The sequence below is a fragment of the Rana temporaria genome, chromosome 11 (assembly GCF_905171775.1).
Source record: "Rana temporaria chromosome 11, aRanTem1.1, whole genome shotgun sequence".
Lineage (NCBI taxonomy): Eukaryota > Metazoa > Chordata > Amphibia > Anura > Ranidae > Rana > Rana temporaria.
The window spans coordinates 25,011,680-25,032,896 of NC_053499.1; the positions used below are offsets into that span (position 1 = coordinate 25,011,680).

The window sequence follows — 21,217 nt, forward strand, 5'->3', positions numbered from 1 at the left end:
GCGTCACGAGTTCCCGAAAGTAGCCGAATGTCGGTGCGCAGGCGCCGTATAGAGCCGCACCGACGTTCGGCAACTCGTGACGCGCTGTATGCGACCGTCGGAAGGCTGTCAATCAAATAGGAACGCCCAGACCCGCAGCCCATACCCGGAAGCCGCAGAGAACATCGATCTCTAAAACGGTAAGTACTGCATTGATTTAAAAAAAAACACCCGATTCTGCTTCGCACAATTAGCCTCAATCTAATGTTAAAAATGTATTTTTTGGGTGAAGTCCACTTTAATGCATCCTATGCATTAAGGTGAAAAAACACCTTGCAGTGTCCGGCCCCCCCAAGGATGTATATAGTTTTTTTTAATTCTGCGCTTACCCAGATCCCTAAATAATTAGAAAGTTATAATTTTATGAAATATAAGTATGTTAGTGCTGCAATCTCTAGGAATTAAATACTTAATTCATGAACAATTATATATATATATATATATATATATATATATATATATTACACACATACATACACACACACACACACACACACACACCCCGTTTTACTTATATGAGCTCCAAACTTCCGTGGGTGCGACCTCCCGTCGCTCTCTCCACGGCTTCTCGGCTCTTCATTGGATAGATTGATAGCAGCACAGCCATTGGCTCCCACTACTGTCAATCAAATCAAAAGACCCAGGGGCGGGGCAGAGTCATACACATGGCGGCTGTGGACGCCGAGTGTATGACACAGGAGCGCACCCGCAAGGTAACCCCCTCGGGAGAGAGCTTCCCAGAAGGGGTTAGCTATTGCAGGGAGGAGCCGCGAGAGCCGCCGTAGGACCCCAGAAGACATGGATCGAGGCCACTCTGTGCAAAACGAACTGCACAGTGGAAGTAAGTATGACATGTTTGTCATTTAAAAAAAGAAAAAAAAAAATATAACCTTTAGTGTCACTTTAAACCCAAGACATAAGAGGAGCAGAGAACAAGCACTCACTTGTAGAGCAGAGTTCTGTTTCCAGGTCATCCGGACAGGCACACACAAAATCATAACTTCGGGCAAAGCACAGGTGGGAACAGCCGCCATTATTAACCCCGCAAGGATTGCTACCTGCAAAGTAGGCAGAGAGATTCGGATAAAGCAAGAGATGTTCTCTAAATTGGCATGATGAATATTTCAGGAAATAACACAAATATACCAGATAGAAAAGAGGCAAAACAAGGAAAATTCTTTATTATGATTATTATTTATACCTGACTGCCGCATAGGAGATACAACAATGATGTCCATCAGCCCCTCCATATTGCCCAATATGGTTTCCTGGCTTCTCCCGGAGTATTTGTCCACCCTCTGAATAGACTTGGTTTGCCAATCAGTCCAATATATCCAGCGGCCTTCCTGTTAAAAATAAAAATAATCATTGGCTCAACAAAATTCAGTTGGCAAATTAATATTTCTTATACACTGTGCTGCCATTAATATGATCACAGTGACACTTCAATAAGCTTCACTTAATTGGCGCAGTAATGCAAATGAACCAGGATTTGGTTCAACAATCTATTGACCATTATCAAAGCACAACTCCTTAATTCCGACAACAAAACCGTGGATTTTTTTCTGACGAAATGTTGGCTCAAACTTGTGTTGCGTACACAGGGTCACACAAATCTAGCTATGACTAAGCATCTATCCATGATGTGAAACATGTTAGCTTTTTTGTCCCCTATGTCCACTTTCTACCATTGATTGCAGTGTTGCATGAATTTTTGGATGTTATACAGCTTTGGATTTTATCCTTTTGTTCATTTTGTTTCAATAAATCGCCTATCAGAGTGCGGCAGTCCAGGAACATTTCTTTTTTCCAGGGTCACACAAATCTTGTTGGAAATTCCGACCATCAAGAATGCGGTGACATACAAGACGTACGACGAGCCGAGATCAATGAAGTTCATTAGGCAGATCCGCTCTTCTGCTTGATTCTGAGCATGCGTGATTTTTTGCGCGTCGCAATTATGTACAGACGAGCGGATTTTCCGATAGGAACTTTATTCAGTCGGAAAAATAGAGAACCTGCTCTCAATCTTTTGTTGGCGGAAATTCCGACAGCAAAAGTCAGATGGAGCATACACACAGTCGTAATTTACGACCAAAAGCTCATATCGGACTTTTCTTGTCAGAATTTCCAACCGTGTGTACGCGGCATTAAAGCTGAACTCCAGGTAGACATTAAAAAATCAGAATGAATACATATGCATCTATGTATAACATCTATGTGTTCCAGCCCCCCCCCCCCCCCCCACGGAAAAATTAAAAGTCAGCAGCTACACATACTGTAGCTGCCGACTTTTCATTTTAGGACACTTACCTGTCCTGGAATCCAGCAATGTCGGCTCTCGGGTGCTGACGCCACCATTCATAGTAAGGGAACCCAATACTAAAGCCTTTCACAGATGGTTCCCTACTGAATGGCCACTTTATGAATGGCCCAGTGATGGGGGAGGAGGTGGGAGGAGGTGCTGAACTTTTTCCTGAAGCGTTCTCCTGTCAATTATACGTATTAATAAAACAATTACCCAGAATTCTCACCTGTGTGAGAGCGAAGGGGTGGGAGACTTGACTAACGAGTATTTGACGGGTCTTGCCATTCAGATCTGCATTCTCTATACGATCCAGGTGAGCATCTACCCAGTAGATCCTGGGGGAGGAGACGACAACACTGGTGAGCTATAGACATAAAATGAAAGTTGCACAGAACACACAAACCGTTCGAACGTATGCTCACTGACCTGCGGGTGTCATAGTCTAACGTCAATCCGTTGGGCCACCCAAGATCCGTATTAATGATGACCTTGCGATCAGAGCCATCCAAGTGAGCCCTCTCAATCTTAGCAACGTGGCCCCAGTCTGTCCAGAACATGTAACTGTAAGGAGAAAACAATTAGGGTTTGTGGCTACTCAGCCGGCATTTGAGTTCAGTTTGTGATGCTTCTGAGAAAATTTACTGACGCTACACCCTTGATCTGTATTTGAACTCCTGCTGACCTGTGATTGACCACCTAAGCTGCATAAAGCTGCTTCTGCATTCTCATTGGTTTTTAAGGGGAGAGAAGCATTTGTGATGCAAACAAAAGTCCATTGACACAGGCCCTTAGACTTCTACCCAGGTCAGGTTAGGGGGAACCGGCACAATAGGTAGAGAACATTTCTGGCCTTGAAAGTTTACTGCTTTGTAGAAGCCAGTGGTTATCTAGGGCCCCCAAGTATGGGTTGGCTATTCGAGTACTTCACAAGTACATACCGGTATATACGCAATTCCCAAGTATTACCGGTACCCAGTGGCATCGGGGGTGTTGGACCCCCAATTGGGCCCCCAAAAAGCCCCGGGTCTCGGGCATTCACATTTCTATTATCAGCCCAGAGCGGGGACCGATCTGACTCAGAGCGCGGCCAAGTGACATGGCAGGTCTCGCCTTCTGGAGCCTGCAGCACCTATGATGGAGGTCCCACTGGTCCAATGCCAGGACCGCGGGACGTGTGATGTCCATCATAGGCACTGCAGGCTCCAGAAGGCGGGCATTACAATGCGGCCGCGTCAAGCACTAGGAGATCCCCGCTCGGCGCTCGGGTGGGCAAAGCTCCTCTCCTGTCTCTGGCTGCCTGCTGTCTACTGGGATGGGCGCGCTGCACACTACGGCTGAACTGCAGGAGGTCACCTGAAGTCTGACGTGTAATGGTCAGGTAGGTCAGTGCATGTCTGTGTGTCAGGTAGGTCAGTTTAGTGGTCAGCATTAATGGGCACTGGTAAACAGATCCTGCTCCAAATTAGCAATGGGGATGCAAGCCTCTTTGGTAATTAGGAGTGATCTTATCCATTTTCTATACTCAGTCTGTGCAATAAAAGGGAACTGGAGCTCCCTCTGATGCTCCTCTGAAATATAAACCAGTGAGAGTGGTGCAGATGAGCCTGAAACAAGTCTATCTGCTTTGTTGTGTGACACACCCTACTCTTACAAGTTTCCTGCACCCTTATAATCCGTCAGGAAGCTGGTGATGGTGGCGTGCACCACATTAAGCTTTGTTAGTTCCCCCTGAGTACATAGAACCTGTCAGGTTATTTTCACTGACTGTAACTCTCTAAATTTGTAATAACCATTTCCTTTCTTGCCCTGCTGTCACAGCCTGTCAGAAGGACACCAATAAAGTAACAGATAACAAAAAAATGGCACAAGCACCAGGAAATTCAAGACCAGAAATTGTCAATTCAGGAATTTTGCTCTTACCCTTTCCTTGGAAACACCGCAATGGCGCGAGGCTCGTCCAGACTGTTATTAATAAGCACCTTCCGATATCTCCCATCCAACCGCGACACCTCGATAGTGTTGGCCCCAGTGTCTGTCCAGTACAGATTCCTGGCGATCCAGTCTACTGACAGCCCATCGGTGGTCTTCAGTCCTTCACCAATGATGGTCTCCATACCAGTGCCATCGAGGTTTACCCTCCTAAAAGACATCATAGATTTTTAGCACACAGAAAACGTTTTTTCTGATACAATTAAGAGAACCCTACAAAGGATCTGCTGAAACATTTACAAATATCTACACAAAGTACAGAAATTAGATTTTGGCCTGTAACAGAGAAAGTGGCGTCAGCTTTCTGGCTGTACAGACTTGTAGGGCCGTATAAATCTCAGGACTGAAGTATTTTATCAATATATATATTTTTTTTCTTAAGAGGTTTTTCCTGAAGTTCAGCTTCGATTTTAAGATCTCACTGACCCCCAAACATGAACATAAACATCTATGAAGGTTATTAAAATCCTTTAAAACTGAACTTCAGGCAATAAGCTAAATGCCATTTAGGGCAACCGTTTTCCCTCATCCTGGCATCTGTACTACAAAGCCCAGCAGACTACAATGCAGTCAAGCAATGCTGCCTGTTTAATGACCCAACCCAGCCTGCTGATTGGTTATTGGAGGAGCTCATCCTTGTGCTCTCCTTCCTGTGTGTATACTTCCAGTGTTAAACCTCATACACACGATTGGATTTCCATCGGACAAATCCGTGGATTTTTGTCCGAAGGGCGTTGTCTGTGAACTTGTTCTGCATACAGACGGCAGAACATTTTCAGCCAACATACACCAAACTACGGCCCAGATCCACGAAGAACTTACGGCGGCGTATCTATTGATACGCCGCGTAAGTTCTACGATGCTCCGGCGTATCTTTGTTTTGTATTCACAAATCAAGATACGCCTGAATGTGGGCTAGATCCGACTGATGTACGTCGTCGGATCTTAGGTGCATATTTACGCTGTCCGCTAGGTGGCGCTTCCATTGATTTCGGCGTAGAGTATGCAAATTAGCTAGATACGCCGATTCTCAGAACATACGTCCGCCCGGCGCATTTTTTTACGTCGTTTACGTAAGGCTTTTTCCGGCGTAACGTTACCCCTGCCTCATGAGGCGTACGCAATGTTAAGTATGGACGTCGGGACAGCGTCGAATTTTCCGTCGTTTACGTAAAACGTTCGCGAATAGGGCTTTGCGTAAGTTACGTTCACGTCGTCTCGGCATTGAGCGGGCGTAATTTTATTTGAAAATTCGACGTGATACTGAGCATGCGCGCGCATGCGCCGTTCAAAAAAAGCGTCGTTTACGTGGGGTCATGTTTAGTTTACATAAAACACGCCCCCCTGTTCCTCATTTGAATTAGGCGCGCTTACGCCGGCAGATTTACGCTACGCCGCCGTAACTTTAGACGCAAGTGCTTTGTGAATACAGCACTTGCCTCTCAAAGTTGCGGCGGCGTAGCGTAACTACGATACGCTACGCCCGCTTAATTTTACGCCCATCTAAGTGGATCTGGCCCTACGTATTTTTTCAGCTCTTTAGCACCACCCTTTGGGCAACTTCTGCTAATGTTGTCTGATGGTTAGCATTGGTTTGGCATGCGTGTTTGTACTTTGGATTTAAGTCAGACAGACTTGTGTACACACGATCAGATAATCAGACGGAACACATTTGTTGTTGGACAATTTGAGTACATGACCATCAGCACAATTCCGATAACAAATGTCCGATGGTGCATACAGACGGTCGGATTATCTGACAAAACGCGTCCATCGGACAATTGTTGTCGGAATATCCGATCATGTGTACGGACCTTTAGAATGACAACTCCCAGCAAAGCTATAGTGTGCAAAGAGTGCTGGCACTCCTACCAGTCTGAGTACTGTTAGAGAAATACAGAAATCTAATATACGACACTCAGGTACTTAAATATAGTTGTATTTAGTAATACATTTCATAATTGAATTTGTTTTCTTTTAACCCCTTCCTTGCTCCCCACCTGATCACATCCAGGAAAACATCAGTGTAGTAGATTTGGTTTTCTACGCTGTCAAAGTCCAAAGAGATGACATTGTTGAGCTCCTTGATGGGCACGTAGACATCTGTGTAGTCATCCGTGTCCAGGGATATCCTGCGGATGGAATCACGACTGGAGAACAGCAGATAGGTGTCAGGAGATGGGTCACAAGTCCTGCCATCTTCTTTCAGGAGGATGCCGGTAGGGCAGGCGCAGGAGTAACTGACGGGGTTTGGCAGACACAGGTGGGAGCAGCCGCCATTGTTGTTACCACATTTGTTGAATCCTGACGGGCAGAAGAAAGGAAGCACAATGTATTTTCACATGACTCCATTCAGACAAAGGTATAGCTATTAGAAGAAACCTATAATTCAAAGATTAAAGCCTCCCTCTAAAGAGAGAAGACTGGTAATTACCCAATGTTTCCTTCCCTTTCTTATGTTGCTCCAATTATTGCTTAACTAATTTATACGCAACCTAACAAAAGCTACTATAGATCAGTGTTTCTCAACCGTTTTTCTGCCAAGGTACCCTTTAAAAATGATAGACAATTTTGAGGCACCCCGATCTAAAATGTAAAAACTGTTCTAATAGTTTTATATAATGCAGCAACATCCACACAAGTAGAACACCCAACGTTGGAGGCGATTTATTCTTCCAAAGCAAATACACTTTTCAAAACTGGTACTGACTACAGTATTCAAAGGTTTCTCCCTCATTTTTTCTCCATTACTCAGCTAATGTGACCCCAATGATGAGGAGGGGCAGGGGAGAGTCAAACAAGGATGCTATACAGGCGACTGACATTCTCCTTGTCAACTGATGCCATTGGCCGTTGGGACGCCGGCAGCTAGAAGGCTGTAATGGTGCACAAAAACCTGTGTATTTGTGTAACCAAAAGCAGGCTTCATCCACACGCCACCGAGTATACAATTTTTAGGCATTTTGCCAAGGCACCCCTGAAGAAACCTCAAGGCACCCTGGTTCAAAAAGGCTGCTATAGATCACTTGAATATTTACAATATCCAAAAGTTTCTTATACAAGCTTTGCCTACCCATCTTCATACCTCCTCTCCCGCCGTGTCAGTATTGATGAGGAGGGAAGGAAACCTGATTACGCTGTACATTGTCCCCTCTGATTCACAGCAGGGCTGTGTGTATAGGAAATCCGCGCCATCCCACCTCCTCCTCGTCCGTCCGTTATGAGGAGTAGGCGGAGCTTTGTTACAGTGGACGGCGTGGACTTCCTATATGCACAGCCCTGCTGTGAATCAGAGGGAACAATGTACAGCGTAATCAAGTTTCCTTCCCTCCTCATCAATACCGACACGGCGAATAAGGTACACGGGCACAGTGATCCTGAAAATGGGCACAGTGAGGCTGCAGATGGGCATTGTTGACCCTCTTTTCCACTTGCAGTAGCTGCTGCATTTCCCACCCTCGGCTTATACGGTAAACCTGGAAGCGGATTGGTTTCTATGGAGAGCTGCACCATATTTTGCACTCTCTAGTTTTAGTAAAATTAACCCCACTATTAATCTCCCCTCTAGGAGAACATCATAGGAAGGATTTCGCTATTCTGTAACCCCATATAATTAAAGGGGAGTTCCAGCCAATATTTATGTTTATTAAAAGTCAGCAGCTACAAAAAGTGTAGCTGCTGGCTTTTAATAAACTGACACTTACCTGCTCCACGATCCAGCGACGCGCCGGCCGGGGCTCCGCTCCCCACCCCCCTCCCCGGCCGGCGTCTTCATTGTCACTGTGGACACCCGGCCGTGACAGCTTTCGGCTTCACGGCCGGGCACCCACTGCGCATGCGCGAGCGGCGCTGCGCTGTTTGATTGGACAGGCGATCGCCTAGGACCTGTCACGTGTCCTAGGCGATCGCCTACAGGGAGGGGCTGCCAAAAGGCGATATGACGTATCGCCTTTGCAGCCCCTCGGCGGAAGGAGGAAGTGGGACAGGAAGTCCCCTTCTCCTGAAGCCCCAACTCCCCCCCCCCAACAAAAATTACATGCCAAATGTGGCATGTAAGGGGGCGAGGAGTGGGTTAAGCGGAGGTCAATTTTAAGGGGGGAACTCCTCTTTAAGCTAAAAAAATGCACCCGTAATTTAATTATAAAAACGACAGTGGGACCTAACAAATGCAGCCAGGATATGTACACCTATCCTTTGGAGGCAGGAATGTTCCTCGTTAATCAGCTTATCACTAAATTAACAAAATTAGCATGAAATCTCTAATAGCCTCTCAAACACCAGGAGTTAAAAATTCATACAAATACGATTTTACTGGATATCGTTCACAGGTTCTCAGGAATATAGACAGTCCTTTCTAGGGGTTGATTTCTTTAAGATTTAAAAAAATAAATAAAGAAATAAAATAAAATAAATCAATTGAATAAATAAATTGAGGGGGTCCCCAAGATCCTCCTAGCCCAGAACATTGAAGGCCTCTCATCTTTCCCACCTAGACTTTCCTTCCCTATTTCTTATCCTACTCTCACCCTGGCTGGCCCCTATGTTATACTTGGTCATTCTCAGATCTCTCTTTTGCAGTCAGTGTTGATGGGGGAATCCCTCCCGTTGTGCTATTGTGTTTTGCCAATGGGCAGAACACAATGATTACTGCTAGCAGTTATAGCTGCCAGAAGCAATTGCATGAAAAAAATCCAACCAGCTTGCCCATAGATGGATCGCATCTCGTGATTCAATCTATCTATGGCCAGCTTTAGTCTTACAAGGGTCTACCTGAGCAGATAAAATTGTAACACCGTTATAGGTAAATTTTTATATATGTCAGATCAGAAAGTGATTATGTGACCACCTTTATATACACATTTATAAATTAATTATAAGCGATTCTAGGCTGCACAAGTAGTACCTACCAAGAGCATGAGTCCTATCCACAGCCTGAATGTCCATAAGGCCAGGCAGGTTGTCCCTGACCACTATGATATTCTCCCCCGTGTCTTTGTCAGCCCTCTGGATTTTGCGTGTCTGCCAGTCGGTCCAATATATATGTGCACCGAGAAGGGTCAGGCCATATGGATGCTGCACAGGAGACACCAAGATCCGCCGGTTTCTTCCCATAAGATCAGAAGCCTCTATTCTCTATAGGAAAAAAGGACAAATGCATCAAGACACAAGAAATAGATACAATAATATATAGAAGCACATCATGCCCTCCATGTGCACGAAAAAAAAAACACTGTAAGAGACACAGAGCAGTAATATACAAAAGGACATTAAACATGACCAGATAGAAAAAAACAGGTAAGAAGCAAGACCCGGGGGGCAGAATGGTACGTACTCATGTGAAGAGCCCACACAAAAGGTATTTCCCATTCGTAAGCTAAAAACACTGGGCCAGATCCACAGCCAGCCGCCGTAACTTAAATATTCGGATTTAAGTTACACTGCCGGAAAATTTCTACCCAAGTGCCCGATCCACAAAGCACTTACCTAGAAATTTTCGGCTGTGTAACTTAAATCCGGCCGGCGCAAGGCGTTCCTATCCAAATGGGGTGAGTCCCATTTAAATTAGGCACGCTCCCGCGCCGGCCGTACTGCGCATGCTCACGACGTCATTTTCCCGACGTGCTTTGCGCGGTTTTACGTTGCACCGGGTTTTGAAAATCGCGACGGGCGTAAAAAAAAATACGAGTTGCGGCGGAAAAAAAAAAATGGGAAAAAAAAAAAGATGGCAACGCGGGACAGAAGGGTCTACTTTTACAAGGCCTAAACAGTTTAGGCCTTGTAAAAGCAGCCCTAATTTTACGATTGCAAACTAATACTTACGGAGAAAAAACGAAGCGTAAAAGCTTTGTGGATCTCCGTAAGTGCTAATTTGCATACCCGACGCGGCATTTCGACTCGAAATGCCCCCAGCGGCGGATGCGGTACTGCATCCTAAGATCCGACAGTGTAAGTTCCTTACACATGTTGGATCTTCTGCCTATCTATTGGAAACTGATTCTGTGGATCAGTTCCAAAGATAGAAACAGGGATACGACGGCGTATCAGTAGATACGCCGTCGTATCCCTTTTGTGGATCTGGTCCACTCTCCCCTAAACTGAGGGCATATAGTGTACATTTAATGCCAACATTACCTCTGTATGAGCGTCTGCCCACAAGATCTGAGAACCTGCTTTATCCACAGCCAATCCGTTCGGCCATCCAAGGTTCATGTTTATCAGAACTTTGCGGTCAGAGCCATCCATTCCCGCCCTTTCCAGCTTGGCATTCTCTCCCCAGTCTGACCAGTACATGTACCTAAAGAGAGAGGAATAGTTTACATGTGATCGTTTCCTCATTATACCTGGTGGAAACACCGATCATTCAGTAGTGAAAAAAAAGCAGCTAAACAAAGTTATTTCAGCAACTAGGGTTTGTGTAGGCTGTTTAAGATCCATCCATGTTCTATTTAAGTCCCACCTGGCCAGCAAAATATAGCAGCATATCTAGTTTGGGTTATGGAAGCCTTAAAGGAGACCTGAAGACCGCCTCGGAACTTGGGAAGAGAGAAAACGAAAGAAAGTGATGTCAGTTGTGTCTCCCAACACTAGATTTTCTAAGGCCCCGTACACACGTCCGAGGAACTCGACGGGCAAAACACATTGTTTTGCTCGTCCAGTTCCTTGTGAAGCCGCCGAGGATCTCGGCGAGCCAAGTTTCCCCATTGACTAACGAGGAAATAGAGAACATATTCTCCATTTGGCTCGACGAGTTCCTCGTCGGCTTCCTCGGCCAAAAGTGTACACACGACCGGGTTTCTCGGCAGAATACGGCTCCGGTCGAGTTTCTGTCTAAATTCTGCCGAGAAACTCGGTCGTGTGTACGGGGCCTAATAGTTTTCTCTCCGAATCATTCCCAGCTGCCAAGATACTTACAGCCACAACCCAATAAGCACCTCTAAGCGCCATCATGGTAAGGGTGGAGATTAAAACGACAGAAGACTTAAAAAAGTATCAATCCAATGAGCTTAGCATCACACTTTCCAAATATACATACATCCATAATTCATAGCAATTACGTCAATGCCTGCCTTCTTTATCCTCTTCCTTTGCAGTATATGGCCAGTACTAACATGACAGGTGCCCTTCAAAGATTAAAGGATAAGTTCCCTTTTGGAATTCGTTAACCGGAAACTGTTGCGGTTTTTAAATGGTGATGGTGCTTTTTTTTTTTTTTAATGGTGACAGGAGGTGCAGGGAGAAGATCCCAGGCCCACTGTCAGAGGGAGGGGGAGCTGCGGGGAGAGAGAGCTGCAGATGCTAGAACTTGTTACATGTTCCACCCAAAAGCAGGTGTAACATGTAACATGTTCTAGCATCTGCAGCTCTCCCCGCTGCCCCCCTCCCTCTGACAGTGGGTCTGGGATCTTCTCCCTGCACCTGCGGTTACCATTTATAAACCGCACCATCACCATTTAAAAACAGCAACAGTTTCCGGTAAATCAATGCCTACAAGTTTTCAATGAGCTGCGATGGTGCTGGTAAGCATCCTCATTGTCCATTGATCTACGTGCCCTCAGGCAACTGTCTACCTGTAGTGCTATGCTGAGAGTCTGAGACTGCACCCACGATCTGCTGATCGCAGGTGCAATGATCTGCAGGCTTCTTAGAAAAAATGTTACCTGCAAAAAGATGTGCATTTATTATTTTTCTGTAAAAAGATAAACCTATCCTTTAAAGCGGTAGTAAACCCACAGCTGCTGGGAAAAAAATCCCTGCAAGGCAATGTTATAATGTTCTAGTATGAAGCGCATACTAGCACATTATGAGAAACTTACCTTAGAAAGAAGCCCTCCAGCGTCGCAATGTCACCGCTGAGAGGGCTGACCTCTTATTCCAGTCTTCCTTCCAGGTTCGCGGCCCCCGGCTACATGAGTGGCCAAGGGCGCAATGACGTCACTCCCTTGCATGCGAGCCACCATTTACGGCACAGGCTCTGAAGGTCCGGCACTGTAAGCCGGACCTTCAGAGCACATGCGGCAGTAATGTCACTGGCTGCATGCACTCTGAATATCTCCTAAACTGTGCAAGTTTAGGAGATATTCACAGTACCTACAGGTAAGCCTTATTATAGGGTTACCTACTTACTATAGCTTACTGCAGGTAAGCTTATTATTGGCTTACCTGTAGGTAACAAAGTTTACTACCACTTTAAAATGAGAAAGGCTACCCTTTCATCTACATCAGTAATTCTTGCTTACCCCATCTCGTGATAAAGAGCGATAGCTCGCGGACTTCCCAAGTTCTGCCACACCAGAACCTTCCTCATGGAGCCATCCAGATTCCCTGCTTCGATTCGATTGGATCCAGTGTCTGTCCAATAAACCTTGCGGCCAATTGCATCCACTGCCAGACCATCGGTGGTCACCAAGCCTGTGAGAACACAACAGGAGCATAAAATAGTTCATATAGTCCTATGACATAAGAAAGCTGCAAATACTAAGTGGTTTATTAGTCACCTGTGGTTAGTACATCCTGATAATTGGAGCCATCCAGACCTGCTCTGCTAATTTTGCGAAGGGTACTGTCAGCCCAATACACCAGACCTGAAAGAAAAAAAAGAAAAATGAAACATGAGAAGCGGAAATTATTCCCAGAATATCCATCAATTGTTGAAGTCTTTGGACGAAGAAGACTTTTAGATTGAACTGTAGTTATGCCGTGTTAGGAAATTCACCTCGACGTGCCCCCCCCCCAACCTACCTTAAGCCTCGCTCCAGCAGACTCCCTCCGCTCTGTATCCTTGAAAAACTTTTATTTGCTGCTCAACAAGCCAAAGCTCTCCAAAGTCATCATGCAGTATACAATGCATTGTATGTGAGGATACGGAGCCTGTCCATATCCTAGGAGCATCAGAGAGCAAAGAAGAGCAACGGCTGCCAGAGGAGCGAGGAATACACAAGTATTTAACTAAATGAGCAATTGGCCATGGGTTAGGGCATGGGTCTTCATACTACAGCCCTCCAGTTGATCAGGAATTACAATTCCCATTGTGCCTAGTCATGTCTGTGAATGTCCTTTAGGCCCCTTTCACACCAGGTGGATCCATCGCAGCGGAGTCCGCCAGCTCAGTGGGAGATCTCTCCATTGATCTCCCGCCGAGCTGGCGGATGACAGGTCCCTCTCTGCTCCTATGGAAAGATCGGACGAAAAACGGACAGCATGCCCGTTTTCATCAGATCTCACCCGATCCGATATGGACGGATGGTGACGTATCGCCATATGTCCGATTTTATCGGATCGGGACGGATGTCAGCAGACATGTCACCTCTGACATGCGACGCTCCATAGGCTTGCATGGAGCGCCCGTTCAGGTCCGCCGAAAAAACTGAGAGGCGGACCTGAACGGTCCGGCAGTGTGAAAGGGGCCTTATAGATCCTTTTATTGAAGTAAAAACGATGTTACTCACAAACAGCAAAGCCGTTCAAGCTCCACAATATCCAAATGATCCATATCCCCTGGTCCACTACACCGATTTCAGTCTAGGGAAGACACTTCCTAGACTTAAAATTGTGTAATGCGTTTCAAAGGGATCGGAGGAAGAGGGGTTCCCCTGTGAAATACATCAGCCATTTTAAGTCTAGGAAGGGTCTAATTCCCTATATTGAAACCCGTGCAGTGGACCAGGGGACATGAATCACTGAATATTGGGGAAATTCTTTGCCATTTGTGAGTAGAATTCTGTTTTATTACTTCAATAAAAGATCTATGAAAGGTAATGTGCAAGGCTGGTGCGTCCTCCTCTCTTGTTTTTTCAGCATTCCGTTTGGGCTTCGCCAGTCCCAAGAGGGCTGCAAGGTCTTGCAAAAACATTATTTGAACTGTGGAGGAGCAAAAGTCCATCACTGCTGAAACATTAATTCCGAGCGCAGGAGATAATTTTTTCTTATGCCTGCTCAGAAACATGTAGCCAGTAACATTCAGCCTTACTCACCCTCTAAGGGATCCACACTGACTGCTATGGTGTTCTTCATGGTCATATTAATGGGGACAACAACATCTGCAAAGTATGGGATATCCAAAGACACCGAGCGGATATCAGTCCTTCGGGCAAAAATAAGGAAGCGGTCCATTCCTGGGTGTGGAGGACAAGACAGAGAAGAAGGGTCATAGTCTTGAAGAGGTGATAAAATACATATATAAAATGATCAATGGACTGAACATACCTGAAGAACAGGTCCTGCCATCGCCAAGCAGATTGACGCCAGTAGGGCAAGCGCAGCTATGGCCTTTTGGATGGGGAGAAAGAAGGCAAACATGGCTACAGCCCCCATTATTGACGGAACAGGCAGAGCGAACTGTGGAAAGAAGAAAAGAATGACCTTCTGATGCTGAAAAAAAGTGGATATGTACTGTAATTGCATAGCTGTACAACCTCAAATAGACACACTGGCCCAGATTCAGGTACATTTGCGCAATATTTGCGGGGGAGCAGGGCAACGATTTTGCCCTGCGCCCCCGCAAATATTTTGCGCTGCCCTCGATTCACGGAGCAGTAGCTCCGTGAACTGCGAGGGCGCGCCGGCAAATTTGCCCGGCGTAAGCGCGCGCAAGTTAAATGATCCTGCCAGGGGCGGGAATCATTTAAATTAGGCGCGCTCCCGCGCTGAGCGTACAGCGCATGCTCCGTCGGGAAACTTTCCCGACGTGCAATGCGGCAAATGACGTCGCAAGGACGTCATTTGCTTCAAAGTGAACGTGAATGGCATCCAGCGCCATTCACGAATCACTTACGCAAACAACGTGAAATTCAAATTTCACGTCGCGGGAGCGGCGGCTATACTTTAGCATTGGCTGCCCCTACTATTAGAAGGGGCAGCCTTGCACTAAAGTTGCCGTACGGAAACTCCGTACCTGGCTTGCGCGGGGCCCGCGCAAGTTTGTGAATCAGTTGGTAGTATGCAATTTGCATACTACACGCTGATCACAATGGGAGCGCCCCCTAGCGGCACACGCAAGAATGCAGCCTAAAATCTGCGAGGCATAAAAACCTTATGCCGCGCAGATTTTAGGCTGCAGTCGGTGTAACGAGGTTCCTGAATCAGGAGCACTCGTTACACCGGAGCAAGTAAGCAATTGCGCCGTGTAACTTATGGTTACACGGGCGCAATTGCTTCTTGAATCTGGGCCACTAAATTTGCGCATTAGCATCATCCAGCAGTAAGCTGAACTGAACTCACACTGTTATAAACAAGCAAACAAAATACAGTAAAACCTTTGGATTACGAGCATAAATTAGTTCTGGAAACATGCTTGCAATCCAAAGCACTTGTATATCAAAGCAAATTTACCCATAAGAAATAATGGAAACTCAAATGATTCGTTCCACAACCATTTATTCATATGTCCTTCAGTTTATAGTCCATATATAAAGATTATAGCAATGTGATAGGTTGTGTAACCATAAAATGTCCATCCACAAATGGAGGCCTCCACAAGGGGATTAGAAGCAAACCCAGCAGGAGTATAAAAAAAGAAGAGAGATGCCTCTAAGTGTAGCAGTATGTTGCTAAATGTGGTACCTTCATTAAATATAAACTACACTTAGAGGCTCCTCTTTTCTCTTTTATACTCAGTTGTGACATGACGCTACTTGTATATCAAGACATCGCTTGTATATCAAGTCAAAGTGTATTAAAAAATTTAGCTTGTCTTGCAAAACGCTCTCAAACCAAGTTGGTCTCAAACCAAGGTTTTACTGTAGTCACTTGTTCTACCTTCAAATTTATATACAGATAGTAAGTAGTAAATGCAAGAAATTCTACCTGCCACTAAAGGGAACCATCATTCCAGAGGAAATTACAGCATGAGCTTTATTCAACTGCTGGCTGAATGAAGCCCATGCCTAACTAATGAGGAGAACTAGAAAATAAATGTCTGTGCAATACATAGGTTACCTAGAAATGATCATATGATGCAGAATTGCTTAACTACACTATTTGTAGGAAAACAAACTTATTTTAATTTTGGAATCAACCCAGGCAGCACACGTAGAGTTTGCAGATGTTCCATACCTTGCATTCGTCGTCTGTGAAAGACATGAAGGTCCATCAGGTTTTCCAAGTTCTCCCGCACAGGCTTGCGGTCAAGTCCTGTCTTCCGATCTGCACTCTCAATGCTTTTCGACTGCCAGTCTGTCCAGTAAATACGATCTTCATACAAGGTCAGACCAAAGGGGTGGGGTAGATCTGTACCTATCAGCACCTAGGGGATCCCAATAACTAGTGATTATTGTTTGGTCTTGCCCCTGATTTGTACATAGAACTGAAGAACAATGTTGTGTAGTGGCATCTTACCATTCGGTCAGCGCCATCAAGCTTGGCAGTTTCTATGGTTTTCATGCCAGCATCAGCCCAGTACAGCCTCTCTAATTCATAATCAATAGCTAAGCCGTTTGGCCAAGTGAGATTGGAGGAGATGATGACCATCCGTCCAGAGGCGTCCATGCCAGCGCGTTCTATCTTTGGATTGGCACCCCAGTCTGTCCAGTACATGAATCTGGAAAAGAGCTTGTATATTAAAATTCAGAAAAAAAGGAAAAAACACAACTCTTTGGTTTGATAGGCAACTGAGATGGGAGCTGTAACGGAATGACCCGGGACACCCAGAGACTTTGTGAGGATGGGGAATACTCCTGTGTCAGCGTCACTGATAACTCTTGGGTCTGAGTCCACCCTGTGCCCTTTGGGCATGGGGTGGCAAGTGAATCATAATTCATGTATTACATGAGATGGGACATCACTGATAGTTCGTATTGCAGGATTTTGAGATCCTGTAAGATGTTGGCCCAACCAGTCAATAGTGACTCATTCTATGATTAGCCCTGACTAGTGACATGCTAATTGAGTCAGGGCCTGGAAGACATTTCATTGTCCTTGTGGAAAGGTGTTGTAACGGACAGGTGTTAATCCAGGTCTGCTCCCAGACCTCTAATTATATATGCTAAATACTGTTTATGTGTGGAATGGAACTTGTCAACCGGTCGGTCGGAGACAGAACGTCTGCCTAACAATGTGGATTGGAGAGATCATTGTGTGATGGGGTTTTGTTTGTTATGCTGTTAATGAAGGAATGTTTAGTAATTAGCCTTAGTGTGTGGGTGGGGAGTTGATTGCTCCTTTAATGCCTTGTACTGTATATAAGCTGAGAAGAAACCATTAAAATTGTCTTCATTTGAAACAAGTACAGAGCTGCGTGTCTCGTCTTGATTCTGGGGAAATGGGAGGCCTGCTGGTTTGTCTGTGTGTCAGATGAGCTGTCTTGGATGGGATGGAAGGTCGTAAACGGTGGTGACCGTTACAGGAGCATAGAACCCAAACTGTCCTCACCCTCCTACGGGATCCACCACAATGTCTCTAGGCCGGTCCAGGTTCTCCCATATCAGCACACTGCGCATGGAACCATCAGTGTTGGACACTTCAATGCGATCCGTCCCTAAAAGAAAATACAGAGCAACAAATTATAAAAATACAAAATATAGAAGATATTGGCAGTTGATCGGTATTACAATTATTTAACATAACTACACAAAACATAACGATTTTCTACTGGCAGAACTTTTTCAGTCTTAATACATTTTCTGCAAGTAAAGAAAACTAGTTGAGAAGAAATCCATCAATATTATCAGCTTCCCAGTTCTCTTCTGTACTATAGAACACCCCCCCCCCTTATGTTATGCAGATGAGGAGGGGGGAGTCACTAGTAATTGACATCAGGTATCCCAAAGCGGGGCTTTAATAACCAGAGAGCACCAATGAAGGGCAATGGGCCCTTCAGAGCATTGGCCCTTGTTCTCAGACTTGCTAAACCTGCATGTGGCTGGTAGTATATAACTGTAGAAGTATATAGTTTGTAGTAATCCATCCGCTACATTCCAATGGCCTTTTGAATAGTATTTTGAAAACTGACAGCTAGAATCTTGCTAGTTTCTCTCAGTAACACTTTTGCCGAATGGTCATAAATCAGTCTTCATGAGATTATTGACCCTTAGTTCAATGATGAGCTTTCTGTAAGATTATATGGGCATTTAACAAATGTTATGCATTCGCTTTACCTGTAAAGGCCTCCTATGGTAGATATCTAAAAACCCTGATACTGCTGTTGGGTGCCGCCATGTTGGATGCAATGTCAGCAGCCCCAGTAAACTCACAGATGTCACTCGTTACTGTCTATAGCAGGGGTCTAAGAACCTTCTAAAGCAAGGGTCTCCAAACTTTTAAAAACAAAGGGCCAGTTTATTGTCCTTCAGACTTTAGGAGGGCCGGATTGTGGCCAGCGTGGACAGAAAATGTCCTGGGCCGGGCATCACGGACAATGAATTTGGCCCCAGGGTTGGTGGTCAATAGGAGGAGGAGTAGTGCCCCTATTAGGAGGAGGAATAATATCCCATGATTGGTATCAGTGGAAGAAATAGTCCACCATTGTTGGTGTCAGTGGGAGCAATAGTGTCCCAAAGGGCCGGATAAAGGCTAGCAAAGGGCCACATCTGGCCCTCGGGCCGCAGTTTGGAGACCCCTGTTCTAAAGGAAGGGTCAGTGCTTTGTGCCCAGTAGGCGTAAACAATACCCAATCTTTGATATTAGGGGGAGAAATAGTTGGAATCAGTGGAAGGAATTATGCCCCATTGTTGGTGTCAGTGGCAGGAATAGTGCATAAAGGGCCAGATAAAGGCAAAGAAAAGGCTACAGCCTGGAGACCACTGGTCTATAATATTACCTTGTAAGTGAGTGAGTGAGAAACTTATATAGCGCAACACATGCGAACTGAATCGCCTCTGGGCGCTTAGTATCCATTCCCTAAGTAAACTTTTGCCCTCAGAAGAGATGGGTGGAGAGGGAAGGGAAAGAGGAGCTGGGCCAGCAGAGACAGTAATTAGACACTCCCAGAAAAGGAAACCGAAATTATATGCTGGGAGGGAAGGGGACTGAGCTAGGGACTTGAATCTTCAGAACCAAATTTGCTAGCAAGTTCAGAGGCATGTTGCAAGTTAATACAAATGGTTTATGGAAAGGAAAAAAACACTGCAAGCATTTACCGGTAAGTGCGTTATTTTTCTGGGTTTTTATTATTTTTTACATTTGTTGCTAATGGTGGCAGGCTATGAGCTACACTATGGCTATTACTATCACATAAGCAGTTTTCAAAACTATTGAGCCCCAAGTACAATACCTGCATCTGTCCAGTATAGTTTCTTTGTAACCCAGTCTATAGCCAGTCCTGCAGGGCTCTCCAAGCTGGTTTCAATGATGACCTGGTGACAAGGAAGGAAACAAAAAAAAAAAAAAATATGAATTTAAATTACTTATAGCCATTTATAGGTTTACTACTTCACTATGAGTTCTTCCTTGATTTTTTACAGGTCTCAAAAGTTAAAAATAACTTCTGCAAGCTGTCATACAATCGGTTTGATTGAACCCTTACAATTAAAGCGGAGGTTCACCCTAAAAAACATCTATATACTATTACATCCTGCATACTTCCGACATCTACAGTATGCTGTTTTTTTTTTTGCCGTACATACCGTTTAATTGTTTCCCCCCGGATTCTGGTTTCCGGGAGTGGGCGTTCCTATTTAGAGGTTAGATGATTGACGTCTGGTGAAAAACTTCCCCTGGCGCATAAGGCACGTCACAAGTTTTCCGTAAGTAGCCGAACTGCGAGTCGGCTCTATATGGCGCCTGCGCAGTCAGCTCTCCACGGCGGGCCCAGGCGCCGTATAGAGCCGACTCGCAGGTCGGCTACTTATGGAAAACTGGTGACGCGCCTTATGCGCCAGGGGAAGTTTTTCACCAGACGTCAATCATCTAACCTCTGAATAGGAACGCCCAGTCCCGCGGGAGACAGAACCCGGAAGCCGGGGGAAAAATAACAATAAAACGGTATGTACGGCAAAAAAAACAAAACAGCATACTGTAGATGTCGGAAGTATGCTGGATGTAATGGTATATAATTGTTTTAGGGTGAACCTCCGCTTTAAGTCTGCTTCTTAACCAGATTAAAGTGATATTAAAAAAGGCTTTCTTAAAAAAAAGTTAATAATCATGTCATACTTGCCTGGTCTGTGCAGTGATTTTGCCCAGATCCTCCTCTTCTCCTGTCCACGCCAACACTCCTGGCCCCTCCCTTCTGCTGAGTGCCCCCGCAGCAAGCAGCTTGCAATTGGGACACCCAAGCTGGCCGATTTCGGAAACTGTAGCTCTGTGTGTCCAATTTACACACAGACATGGTTTGGCACCGCCCCTCTCTCCACTCATTGGCTTACTGGATGTGAATGACAGCAGCGGGAGCCAATGGCTTTCACCTCTTTCTCAGCCAATGAGAAAGAAGAGTCTCCAGAAAGCAGAGGCTTTTGTACACATCGCTGGATCAAGATGGGGGTTAAGGGAAGTATTGGGGGGGGGGGGGCGACTGCGTGTGAAGATAACAAACCTTGAGCCCTTAGAACCACTAAGCCCAGCCCGTTATGGATGTTGCAGCTCTTATAAAAAGTGCAAAAATTACATCTAGCTTTTGGTTATTGGTCTAGGACAGTGGTCTCCAAACTGCGGCCCGAGGGCCGGATGCGGCCCTTTGCTTGCCTTCATCCAGCCCTTGGGGCACTATCCCTTCCACTGATATGAGACACTATTCTGCCATCTGACACCAACAATGGAGCACCATTTATCCCACTGACACAACTAATAGAGCACTATTACTCCCTATGATACCAGCAATTGGGCACGATTCCTCCCCCTAATACCAGATGTTCACTAACAATGATGCCAGGAAAATTTCTACTCCCACTGGCCAAAGTCCGGCCCTTCAAGAGTCTGAAAGACAATAAACCGGCCTTTTGTTTAGAATGT

The 21,217-nt window shown here is 45.4% G+C and overlaps 1 protein-coding gene across 3 annotated transcripts in view; it reads right to left on the bottom strand.

Moving 5' to 3' along the window:
• Positions 1-21,217, bottom strand: part of LRP4 (LDL receptor related protein 4) — a 151,432-nt gene that overhangs the window by 21,056 nt on the left and 109,159 nt on the right. For all 3 annotated transcript variants that reach the window (XM_040328219.1, XM_040328218.1, XM_040328220.1), the window contains exons 18-33: positions 19,542-19,623; positions 17,702-17,807; positions 16,670-16,871; positions 16,388-16,577; positions 14,540-14,671; positions 14,308-14,448; positions 12,832-12,918; positions 12,574-12,745; positions 10,469-10,631; positions 9,244-9,469; positions 6,337-6,640; positions 4,268-4,486; positions 2,774-2,908; positions 2,574-2,682; positions 1,241-1,385; positions 984-1,097 (exon numbers count right to left, since the gene is read on the bottom strand). In XM_040328219.1, coding sequence (XP_040184153.1) covers positions 984-1,097; positions 1,241-1,385; positions 2,574-2,682; positions 2,774-2,908; positions 4,268-4,486; positions 6,337-6,640; positions 9,244-9,469; positions 10,469-10,631; positions 12,574-12,745; positions 12,832-12,918; positions 14,308-14,448; positions 14,540-14,671; positions 16,388-16,577; positions 16,670-16,871; positions 17,702-17,807; positions 19,542-19,623 — 2,527 coding nt within the window. The remainder of the gene's footprint in view (positions 1-983; positions 1,098-1,240; positions 1,386-2,573; positions 2,683-2,773; positions 2,909-4,267; positions 4,487-6,336; positions 6,641-9,243; positions 9,470-10,468; positions 10,632-12,573; positions 12,746-12,831; positions 12,919-14,307; positions 14,449-14,539; positions 14,672-16,387; positions 16,578-16,669; positions 16,872-17,701; positions 17,808-19,541; positions 19,624-21,217) is intronic.